At 35.6% G+C, this 12822-nt stretch overlaps 1 protein-coding gene across 3 annotated transcripts in view; it reads left to right on the forward strand.

Annotated features, from left to right (window-relative positions):
• The window catches only part of MAP4K3 (mitogen-activated protein kinase kinase kinase kinase 3), a 169049-nt gene that overhangs the window by 48106 nt on the left and 108121 nt on the right, over positions 1-12822 (forward strand). For all 3 annotated transcript variants that reach the window (XM_072937870.1, XM_072937868.1, XM_072937869.1), the window contains exon 2: positions 1838-1895. In XM_072937870.1, the coding sequence (XP_072793971.1) occupies positions 1838-1895 (58 nt within the window). The remainder of the gene's footprint in view (positions 1-1837; positions 1896-12822) is intronic.

Consider the following 12822-nt stretch of genomic DNA (forward strand, 5'->3'; position numbering starts at 1 on the left):
GTCAGTAGAAAGTGTGCCCTCTTGTGGTCAATTGGGAATAGAATTTCAGTTGTGAAAATAATCATTCTAGCTTTCTTTGAGTTCCTGTTTTTTCTGCTAGTCTATAATGGAATTACCCATACTCTGAATTTCATTTCAATAAACAGAAAACAGAACCACAGCAAGATTAAATAGAGTTGAAAATTGAAGAGAGTAGCATCTTGTCTTATTTTATTTGGTGAAGTGCTAAAAAGATGTGAGTTAAAGGACGGTATGAAGAAGGAGCTTAACAGAGAAAAGATTTATCACAGGGTGAGGAAAGGCAAGTAGTCTGATGGTGTTTGAGAAGATTGATGACTAACATTAATGTGATACACCTAAATGTTTTGCAGGTGCACTCTGCCCTATCCTCTTTAAAATATACTCCTAGAATGATATTCTAATTTTATTTCTACTCTATTACATATACATGTGTATATACACATGTGTGTATACGTATAAAAAATATCTTATCTTCTCATCCAAGGGAAAGGAGTAAATACTTAGCTGGCACTTTTTGAAATGTCTGTCTCATGTAATGGAAATTAAGTTTAGTTTGAAATAAAAGTTCAAGTCTGTTTTGTACTGCCTATAATAAGTCTACATCATTAGTGTTTATTATGGGTTTTTTTCTTCCAAAAGAAATGAATTTTCCCTGAAAACTTTAATTTTTTCTCAATTTATATATTTTAATATCTTTGTTCTTCTTTGAGTTAAAAGGGTAAATTTTTTATTTCAGCAGTGGCTGTGTCTGTCACATGTGTACCTTCTTAAATACTGATTTTTTTAATGCTTTATTATTCTTAGAAGGATTCCACTGTTAATGCTGTTGTCATCCCCTGTGGATGATTCACTGATCTTTACCAGTCCATTAATAAGAGAATGTTAAAATTGGGAATAATTCTGGTCACATGAATCAGTGTTTCTGTGATCAGGGAATTGCATAATTGGTCTTCACTGGTTGATATGAAAATCAGTTTATTAAGTTTCAGTTAATACTTTAACATATTTTGAAAATTCTGATCCAATTATAAAACATTTTAAATTGACAAAGAGAAACTGCCATTTTTATGCAAATTGAAAAGACAGTTTCTGCTTATTTATACATAATTACAGTTGTAAACACCAGCAATCTAATATTGTGGATTGATTTTTTTAATGAGTTTTATTTTTAATATGTGGCTTGTAAAAATCTGTTTGATTTTTATTGAATTGTACTTAACTGTAACATCAGGTGTGTCTAAACAGATGCAGGGCGAATGTTTTTACAGTTATATAATGGTGTTTGCTTTTCATATTCTATGATTTTTAAATTTAAAAGTTTAAAGCTAGTTCATCAATTCAAAATTTTAACCAGACTTTGAATGAATGGCAATGGAGTGTAATGCTTAAAAACTCAGACTCTGGAGTCAGACTGCCTGAGTTAGAATCCCAGCACTATCCCTTACTAGTTGTGTGACCTTGGCAAGTTCTTTAATTTCTCTGTGCCTCAGATTCGTCATCTGCAACACAGGAATAATATTAGTACCTACCTCATAGATTGTTGTAAGGATTAAATGAACTGATATAAAAACATATAGAATAGTGCCTGGCACATACTAAGGTCTGTGTGTGTATTAACTTTTATTACTACCATTATTAAATTTATACATGGATTAATATTCAAATTCATTGTGCGAATACTCTGTTTTGTAAATATAAATCACTTTTGCAGTTCTCACTTTAAATATATTTCTGAATAATTGGAAATAAATAGTAAACTAAAATGACAAACTTTTTTGAAAGCTTTTTTTCACAATTATCTTTTCTTCTTTTTTAGGCACGGAATGTTAACACTGGTGAATTGGCAGCAATTAAAGTAATAAAATTGGAACCAGGTAAATTAATTGAAATGTGATGTTTCTTATTGCCATCAGCCACTGGTTATCTTTAAGGCTTGTTTTAATGATGTTTGGTCAACATTCTCTTGTTTCCGACATCTTCTGGAAAATAGAACTGGTATCTACTCTTTTCTCCACCTCTTTGAGACCTGTAGACACCTTGCTCAATTTTTCCCTGAAAAATAACAGTGCCTGAGGAGACATTGTTCCTTCTGGACTCAGCTGAGCTAACTTGTCACAATTGATGGTGGTGAACATTGTCTAGGTGATGAGGGGCAGTGTGTTGTGGTGGAAAGAACAGACCTGAGATTTGGTGGCTGTAGTCCAGTTCTTTGTGTCCCACGTTCTTGCTCTGTGAACTTGGGCAAGTAAGTTCACTCCTGAGTCTCAGTTTCCTCAATAAACCTAGCTCTCACATTTTATAGGTCAGTAATATCATAGTAGTTACGCTCCGCCTTGAACAGCTTGTAAAGCTGTAGGACTACTCCATATTTTTTGTCTGATTCAACCATATTCCATCTCTGAATTCTCCCTACCCCGCAAGGCCCATGTCTTTCTGAACTAACTACACACCCTTGTTTATCCTCTCTTTAAAACCCCTTCCTCCTCTCCCTCCCACCATAAACAAGTCATCATATTAGTGTCTAGACTGAGTTCCACTGTGATGATAGTGCCTCTCTGATGGCTTCTTCCACTACAAAGTGATAATACATGAATTTAGTAAAAACGGGTTTTAGCTTTGCTATGGGCACAAATCCATTCAGTAATTTTTTTTAAAGGGTAGGCAGCTTTGTCTATAAAAGTTGAGATGGTCAAATTCATTAGGCTTTTTGGACCACATGTGATCTCTGTATCTCATTCTCTCTCTCTTCCTCTCTCTCTCCTTTCTTCCTCCTAAAATGTAAAAAACATTCTTGGCTTAAAAGCCATTAGCAAACCAGGCCTCCTGCGGCTGTAGTTTGCCCACACCTGATTTGGATCATCGGTAGACTTTTTAGAAGTTTCATTAAAAAGAAATTTGAAGAATGTGTTGACTGGCTGTGATCAAATCACATTCAAATATAATGCATTAAAAAAATACTTCCTCAGTTATACATATTTATAGATTTTGTGTACTCTATTTTCTAACATCATAAGACATAATTTCTTTTTCTGTGAATCTCCTATTCTTTAGTGGATATTTGAAGTTGATGAAATCTGAGATTTAAAAAAATGAAAGATTTGGCATTTGAAGTAGGGCCTCTATTTTTAACCATTATGAGGTGACTGTGTTATTTGATGAAGTTATCTCTAATTTGAAGTAGTTTGTACATACCTCATTCTCTCAAATCAGTTTAGTGCCTTCTCTTTCAGGAAGCCTTCCTTCCCTGACCCACGGTCCCATTAAGATGACTCCTCTGCAGGAATAGCTCTGCAGTGGCACTTACTACAGCTGTATTGTCATTCTAGAATTGCCCTTCTTTGTTTCTAGGGTTTAATCAACTTTGTGTTCACAGCACTGGACTTAAGACTTGGTGCATGGTATTCATTCAGGACATCTTAAAACTTCCTTTAAAAAATTAGGAACTTGAAAAATCTTGTTCATCTAGTCATTTGTTTTCTGATTAATAAATTGTTTGCCTTGTTATGATGTTAACCTTGGATACTATCATGTGTATATTGATCAAAATAAAAGTGGAAAATACAATTAAATAATAAGAAAACTCATTCATATTCTGCACCCAGAGATAAAAAGGGTTATTACAATAAATATTATTAAGATATATACTTAAATTTAATTAACATTGGATTCCCTACTTATGTGTTTATAGAAACCACCTGAATTTTTATATTTAACTTCTTTGTTTTACTGTGTTTATATCCTGTAAGAAATATTTAACATGTTAGTGAGCTTGAAGATTATAGCCCAGTGGTTAAGAGCAGACTCCAAAGCTAGGCTACTTTGATTCTAGTCTTGCTTGACCACATTGCTTAAGCTTTCTGGGTGAACCTCTGTTTCTTCATCTCTAAAATGGGGATAATAATAGTAGCCCCTTCTTCAAGTTATTGTATCGATTAAATGAGCTAATATAACTAAAGCATTTTAAATGTTTCTTAAGAAGTTAAATATTAATTTGCCATAATGACCCAGCAATTCCACTCTTTTATGTCTACCCACACAACAGTTTTCACACACAGATGTTTATAGCAGCATTATTCGTAATCTATACCTTTGCCCACAAAAGAATACTTATAATAAAATCTTTACTTTTAAGCAAAAGTTGATATCTTACTGTTAATTAATTAACATTTCTATGTATTCTAGTAATTGGATATATTTTCCCCCCATGTTTTGTCTCAGTCATTTAACAAGTATTTATTCATTGTCTACTATGTGCTGGGCATTGGTCTAGGTGCTGGGAAAATAGTGGTAAACTGCCCTTGGGAAGCTTATATTGTAGTTCAGAGAGACAGTAAACAAGGAAGATGATTCATGAACTAAAGCTCATGTTTAAAGTAGTAGAGGCACTTTAGCCAATGTGATGATAGGAGACATTGAGAGCAGGTGACATTTGGATTGAGACTTGAATGATGAGAAGACAACAGTCATGAGACAGTCTTGGGGAACAGCATTCTAGGTGGTCAAGAGCAAGGACAGTGAGTGAGACAAAAATGAGTGCGGCAAGATTGGGAGCGGACAGGAGGCCTGTATGGCTGGATCCTTGGGAGCCAATGGCAGCAGGGTGTGGAGGACGGCTGGGAAGCTAGGCGAGGACTACATTATAGACGGCCGTGAGCACTGTGGTAAGGAAGTTAGATTTTACTTCAAGCTCAGTGGAAAGCTTTTGGAGGATTTTTGGACTGAGCAACTGGGTGGTACTGAAGGTACTGTTTAAAGAAATGGGGGAGACTTGAAGGATGAATGTTATCAGCAATCTGGTATGTATTTTCAGTAGTCCTGTATTTATTATGTATGTTTTAGATGTTGAACAGGCAGTTTGACATATGCATCTGGAGCTCTGGGGGAAGTTAGGTTAGAGATATGAATTTGAGGGTCCTTAGCATGTAGGTGATACTTACAGCTGTGGAAGTAGATGAGGTCACCTGAGAAGAAATTAGAGATAGGGAAGGATGGCCAAGATCGTAACCCTGGGTGATTCTGATCTTAGAGATCAGCTAGAGGAGGAGAACCCAGCAAAGAAAACTTGAGAACAAATAACAAATTAGGTAGGAGAGACACCTGCCAAGTGTTTTATCATTGAAGCCCATGGAGGAAAGTCTTTTAGGAAGGAGGGAGATTAGACTCTGTGAGATGATGCTGGGAAATGGGGGTAAGATGACGATTGAGAATTGAGCATTGGTTTTGGTGACTTTGATAAATCAGATCAGTGGACTGCGGGAGCTAGTTAAGGAGAGAATGAGAGGAAAGAAAGTGAAGATAGCAAGAAAGATTCTTCTCTCAAGGCCTTTTGCTAAAAAGGGGCATTATCTGGAACGGGACCTGGGGCTTATGGATGGTTTTTTTTAGTATAGATGATTCTAAGTTATGTTTTGTGCCAATGAGAAGAAACAGGTAGAGAAGAAGAAATTGATGTTGCAGAAGAACTCTGGGAATAAGTCTGAGGAAATGAAGAGACAGGATCCAAGACGTAAGTCTAAAAGCGAGGAGAAGTGATTCATTTTAACAAGAAATAAGGCAGAGTAGAGTATAGAGGCAGGCAGGTTGGTGGCATTGATGGTGGGAAGATGGGTTCTTATCTGATTCTGCCCATTTTCCTTTTGAACTATAGGACATGGTTGTCATCAGAGTGAGAATTGAAGGGTGTATTGTACATTTAGTGATGGAAGTAAAACATTCGAAATAGCCTCGGAGGCTATAAAATGACTTATATCTTGATGTATATATCTTGGAGAGTGCAAAAAATGATATGTAGAGTGGGATAAATGTAGTAGGATTGTCTGGCGTTGATAAGTGACCCACTGAAATTCAAAGCTGTAAATTTGAAGTGAGTCTAGTATGTAGGTATTGCTCAGGTGCAGGTATGGGGAAGGGATAGTTGGGGTTTATCCTTGTAGTTTCGCTTAACAAATATTATGGCGGGAGAGAGGTCTTGGAAGTTGAGGGAGTTTGTAAAGGAATGGTTATATTGCTGGTCTGTGGAATCAGGGCTGAGTAAGGACAGGAGGTGGTATGGAAAGTGGAAAATGATAACGTCAATGAGATCAGTCCTGTGAGACTGGGAGATGGTTGGAGTAGGAGAACTGGTCAGTTAGCTGGAAAGATGGTATGACCTGAATGGGATATTTGAAATAAAGACTTTAAAGGTGGTGCATTTATGAAAGGTGACAAGATTTAAGGTATACCCATGTGAGTGGGGATGTGGCTGTCCAGGAGGCCTGGGTGTTTTGATGGATCATTTTTGAGGATGTTGAAGTCACCAAAAGGGATGAATAAAGTAGTGATGGAGAAGGAGAGAATGAGCCAGGTGCTGTGCTATCACTGTGAGGTGAATGGTGAAGAATTCCAGAAAAGCAGCTACAAGGGGAAGTAAGAGGTGGTAACTGTGATAATAGTCACTCCAGGAGAGGCTGGGTTTTTGAAGGAGAAGAGTGGGGAGGTATTTGGAAGCAAGAGCGAGGATGAAGAAGGATGCCTACCCCATTTCTAGGCCCTGAAGTATGTGGGATGTAAAAGAGCGAATTCCCACAACTTGAGAGGACTGAAGAGGAGGCAGAGTCCTGGGGGACGGGCAGGTTTCATTTAGAACATACATGTGAAGGGAACCCAGAAAAGAGCTTGAGGGCAAAGAGGAGTTTCCTGGTGACCTGTGAGATTAAAGAATGCTCATTTCTCAGTCAAGGTGTTTATCTTTTATTTATTGATTTTTTTTGAAGATCTTTTTCTATCAAGGATTTTAATCCTTTTTTTAATAAGTTGTCATTTTTTTCCTGGGACATCTTCAAAATTTCCATATGACTTTTGGATGTAGATGAATATATAGCTAAATCTATCAGTATTTTTCTTTATGCTTTGAAGGGCTTGTCATTCCCACTGTTCGTTTATATGTATGTGTATTTTCTATTCACTCGAGTTTTGTTGTACTCTTTCTTTAACATTTCGATCTTAGATCCATGTGGAATTAGTTTCATGTATGATGTAAAGATCAAACATTTTTTTCTCAAATAGTTAAATCAAGCATCCTAGTACTTTGGTGTAATTGGCTCTGTTCTGGGCTTTCTGGTCTAATTTAAAGAATTGCCTGTTTATTTTGTTGTCAGTACCACTCTGAAACTAAGTTTTGAAATGATAGTTCTTGAGATAGGTTGTTGAAAAGAATATTTTTATAGAATGTGATGAAGATTAATTTAATGATTGATAATGGCATATTGTTTGGATGTCAGAGATAGATACAATGATATAAGATACTCAATGACATTGGAAAATAAAGGTGAATTTTCTAAAATACTTAAATTACAAAAATAATTTTAACCATTATATTTATATAAATATTTCTCAAAGGCATTTCATCTCAAATAGCATCCTGAGAGTACTGTGTATAGCACGATGTAACTAACAGCTATAACTTATCCTCAACAGCTCGTGACAAATAGAGAACTGTTGCCTCTAAGAAAAAGGTTCCTCTCTCTTAGTGTCACTTGTTACTTTTCTTTAGGTTGATAAACATTTACTGGCATATACTAAGATAAATGAAAAGACACAGTTCTTGATTTTGAGGTGTCCAGTCCTTTATATCTGCCTCCTTTGTCTGCTGTTTCTGTTGCATTGTTGGCCAGGAGATTGGGCAGTCAGATTTGTTAGAATTGCATCTAATGAAAAAGTAAATGCTGTGAGTTTATCAAAAGAACATTTCCTTTGAGCTTTGAGTCCTCTCTCTTGCCTTCTCAAGGTACTTTCTGTCCATGGGTGGTTCTCATTTATGTTCTGAAAAGTTAAAGTAGTACTAAGTAAGTGCTTAGTTTGAAGCCTAATTGTTACTTGGGAAGAGTTTCTACGATGGGTAGTGGGACTCAAGAGAAAGCATATGGCATAGTGGTTAAGAATGTGGACTTTGGACCAAAAGTGCTTAGGCTGTAATTGAGGCTCTCTCACAGTAGTCTGTGTGACTTCGGCAAGTTACTTAACATTTCTATTTTTCCCTCTGCAAAATGGGCGTAGCAGTAGTTCCTACCTCATAGAATTGTTGTAAAAATTAAGTAGTTTAATATACTTGAAGTACTTAAAATAGCTGTAATTTTTATTAATAGAAACTTAAAACTTAAAATTATTATAAGTACATTCATGTTTTACTTGAACAATTAAAATGAGTAAAATTAAATATTACTTTTTCATTCTAGGAAATAAATGTAACAGTTGATTTCTTATACTGTCTACTGACTTAATGCTATCTCTTCCCACCTCCGTACCCCTCAACACACACACATAACACTCTTGCACATGCCATAGAACTCTCGGAGATGCTGAAAGTGTTTTTTGTGTTAGATTTTTCTTTGTGATAACTGTGGAGGCTACAGAATAAGGCAAGCTTATGAAATTATTTCCTTAAACTTGCTTTCTTTATAGTGACTACTCAGGTGCAGTGAAATAAAGTTCAGGAATTGCCTTTTTGAACTTAAATATTATGTCGAAAGTAGACTATTAAATCTTCAATGGAGGAGACTTTGTCTCTTAATTATAGCCTTGAGACGGTATGCAGCTCTCTTCACATAAATGTTCAATAAATATTTTATTGAATTAATATTATATATAATTTGTATATAATAAACTAGGATATCCAGAATAGTGATTATTTTTAATGTAAAAACTTTTTTTTAATGTTCAAAAGAACCTTAACAACTTATGAGTTCAGTTGCTAGAGTTCTTGTACTTTATGGAACAAAGCAACTTTCTGGACTTTTGTAGGTTACCCATCCTACTTTCTGGAGAAAATGGAGAAATGTATTTATTATTTGTAAGATAAAATCAATCTCCAGATAAACAGATTAACCCTTTTTATATGTTTAGTTTGGATCTTTGCTATGTACATATTTAGTGTTAAAGAGTCTGTAGGTATCATCTGTATAAGTAACATTAAAAGACTCTGAAATGCTGACAGGTCCTTTTAAAATTAAAAACCAGGGAAAACACAATTATTATATTGGGTTTGTTTTCTTTGTCAGAGGAGGTACAGGGGAGAATTTAGCAGCATAATTTAAATGAGCCCAGAAAATCAATAAAAAATAATGACGATGTACGGAACTTGGTTTAGCAGGATCCACTTTCTTATTAGTGTTTTTCCAAATGGTAGAATTATTTTTCTTAAATTCACATATTCACATAACAACAGCAACAATAATGGTGATAAAAGTCACAGCAGCCACTCTTTGGTTGCTTGCTTAGGACGTTGTGCCAGGCTCTGCACTAGGCTCTTTGTGTGCTTTACCTCAGGTAGTCCTCACAGTAACAGACGCTGTGCAGTAGGTATAGTATTATCCTCCCTCTCACAGATTTAGAACAGGGACACAGAAAGATTAAGCAGCATGTCTGGGGCTGTGTATGACAGTGGAGCAAATTCAGATCCAGATTTGTTTTCCTAGAGCCTATGCTATTATATATATTCCCTTATGGATGCTTCCTTTAATTTTTAGAATAATTCCCAGTTCTACAGCAATATATTTTTTTGAAAGTTTGCCTCTACTATAGTGCTCACTGTTCATTTATTTTCCATTTTAAATTGAATTTTAAGTTTTTATACTTTTTATTTAACGTAGTTTCAGACTTTAGAGAAAATAGTACAGAGAATTTCAGTACTTCACCATTTCTTAATACTAATATTTACTACATTTGCTTTATCCTTTCCTACACTGAGACACCCTCTTCCCTTGAATACTTTAGTGTGTATTTCCTTAAAACAATGAAATGTCATTTCATTGTCTTACCTAACAGTATGATGGTCAAAATCAGGAAATTAATGCTGCTACAATGCTATTATTTAATCCACAGACCTTATTTGTATTTGTCATTTGCCCCAATAATATCTTTTTAGGCAAAGGAAAATCTAGAATAATGTGTTGCATGCATTTGCCAGATCTCTTCAGTTTCCTTTTATCTGAATGTGTTCTTGAGCCTTTGTCTTGAGTGCTGGGTGTATCTATTGCTACTGAGGCATAGATGCTGTCTTAAGGGATTGAACCAGGACATAGATGTGTGTATGCATACATAAATACCTAGATATCACACACCTCTTCCCTCCCTCACCCCCAATATTTCTGTACAAAACCATGTGGGTTATTCCATACTTATCCCTCCAATCCCAGTCTAACATTATAGGGTTCATTTTCTCTTTCCTTTCCATATGTGTCACTTTAATATCCAACAGGGAGAAACCTGGTTTCCATTATCCATAATATATTTATCTATTTGCTTAGTCCTTGAACATAAGAGTAATTTCAGAATTGTTAGCATATGCCTCTGAGAAATCAGCTACTAACTGGGGGTATTTTTTGTTTAGAATTTTATTTACCTGAGGGCTGAGGGCACCTAGTGTTGTGAAATCTGGTTCCCCTCCTTTCTCCCCCTTTCAAAAGTGATTATGTTATTCTTTTGAAGTCTGCTTGGTGTATTAGTTTCTAAGCTGCCATAAGAAAGTACCACAAACTAGGTGGCTTGAAACATCAGAAATTTATTCTCTTACAGTTCTGGCAGCTAGAAGTTGGAAACCAAGGTGTCAGCAGGGTTGGTTCCTTCTGAGAACTCTGAGAAATATGTTTCATGCCTCTCCTCTAGCATCTGGTGATGGCCAGCAATCCTTGGTGGTCTTTGGCTTATCGATGGTTCCAGTTTGCCTCTGCTGTCACACAGCAAGCACCCTGTGACTAAATTTTCCCTTTATATAAGGACATCAGTCCTAGAAACCACTGTAAAGGCCCCATCTTAACTTAATACTGCAGAGAAATTATTATTTCCAAATAGGGTCACATTCACAAATACTGGAGGTTAAGAATTCACCATATCTTTTAGGGGGTACAACTCAACCCATGATGCATGGCCAGTTCCTTTGTTTCTGTTTGTATTCATTTTGGGGATGCCTCCCTCATCTTTAATTTTTTTTAAGAGTATTTTTCAAGTATGTGAAACTTTAACAAGATTCAGGGACTTGTCATTCTTCTTTTTTATCCGATTCCTACTCATCCCTGGTTGATAACCACTGTATTTGGTTTCCAGTTTTCTATGTTTTATTGTTTTGTTTTGTTTCAGCCAAATGAGCAGACACTTGAGCATTTTCTTATTTTTCTCTTCTTTTCTTTCACAAAACGTAGCATGCTATATAGATATTCTTTTGAATTTTGCCCCTTTCATTTAACAGTATGTCTGGGAAATCATTCCACATTAGTTGCTAAATATCTTTTCTCATTCTGCATAGTACTCCATCATATGGAGTATACCAAAGTTAGTCACTATACTATGTGTGAGCATTTAGGTGGATTCAGATATGTTGCATTTACAAATAATGCTGTTTATAAAATTTGTATTATCCATATTGAGAAATGCTACTACGTGGATGAACTCAGAAACATTTATGCTAAATGAAAGAAGTCAGACGCAATAGGTCAAATATTGTATAGTTCCATTTCTATGAAATATACAGCATAAGTAAGTCTATAGAGACAGAAAGCAGATTTGTGGTTGCCAGAGGTTCAGGGGAGAGGGGAATTAGGTATGAGGTCTCTTTTGGGGGTGATAAAAATGTTTTGGAACTAGATAGAGGTAATGGTGACACAACATTGTGAATGTACTAAATGCACTGAATTGTACACTTTGTTTTATAGGTTTCACCTCAATAAAAACTATAAATTATCCATATAATTAAAATAGCCTCTTAATTGCTTTTTCTCATTGGTGTTGGTGCTCTTGACATTTCAGCCATGGGATATTCAGTGCACCTTCAGATACTTCCCCAAAAGAACAAACCCTGAAGTTTACCATTTTAATGATAGTTTGTATGAAGTATATATTTTCTGTTCACACCTTTTTTTGGCCTCCCCATCAGACTTTAATTTTCTTTACCTCCTCTGTTTTTCATTTTGCAAAGTTATGTTTTGTTTTTCTGTTACATTGGAGAAAGTTAAAGTCTAATGATGCTGGAGCTAAAGTAGCTATGTGGGAAAATAGGGGCATGATCTAGGAAGGGAGTGGATCATAAAGGATGGAAGCTAGGAGAATACTTAGGGCCGTGTTGCATACCATGATACTTTCTGTTCCATGTCAAAACATTTAGAGCTGTGGGTCATAGAAGGTTATTAGAAAGAAGACAAATACTTAGTCTATATTTTAAAAGATAACTGGCAGTAATGTGGCAAATGTACTGAAATTTAACTGGAAGACCAGTTAAGAGGTATATTGAGAAGGGTATTGGGTTCAGGTATTTGCTTTAACAAAGAAAACCAAAATAAAGTGACCTAAACAAGATAGACATTTCTTTCTCTCTCATGTAATAGTTCTGGGGTGAGCCCAAGGTGTAGTTCAGTTCTGTTCCATGAGGTCGTTCAAGAATGCATGTTCCTTCCATTTGATGCCATTACTTGGTTGAGTGCTCATTCATCTGTTTATGTGAAGCTAGGTCACTGATGTGTCCATCTTTAGCTTGCCAGAAGAAAGAGAGGTGTTTGTTTTGTTTTGTTTTTAATTGAAGTGTAGTTGATTTACAGTGCTGTGTTAGTTTCTGGACAGCATGGTGATTGAAATATACATATATATATTCTTTTTCACTATAGGTTAATACAAGCTATTAAATATAGTTCCCCGTGCTATATAGTAGGTCCTTGTTTTTTATCTGTTTTGTATATAGTAATTTGTATCTACTAATCCCAGACTCCTAATTTATCCCTTACCTCCCCCTCTTCCCTCTTTGGTAATCATAAGTTTGTTTACAGAGACAAGTATTTT

Source organism: Vicugna pacos, chromosome 15 (assembly GCF_048564905.1).
Source record: "Vicugna pacos chromosome 15, VicPac4, whole genome shotgun sequence".
NCBI lineage: Eukaryota > Metazoa > Chordata > Mammalia > Artiodactyla > Camelidae > Vicugna > Vicugna pacos.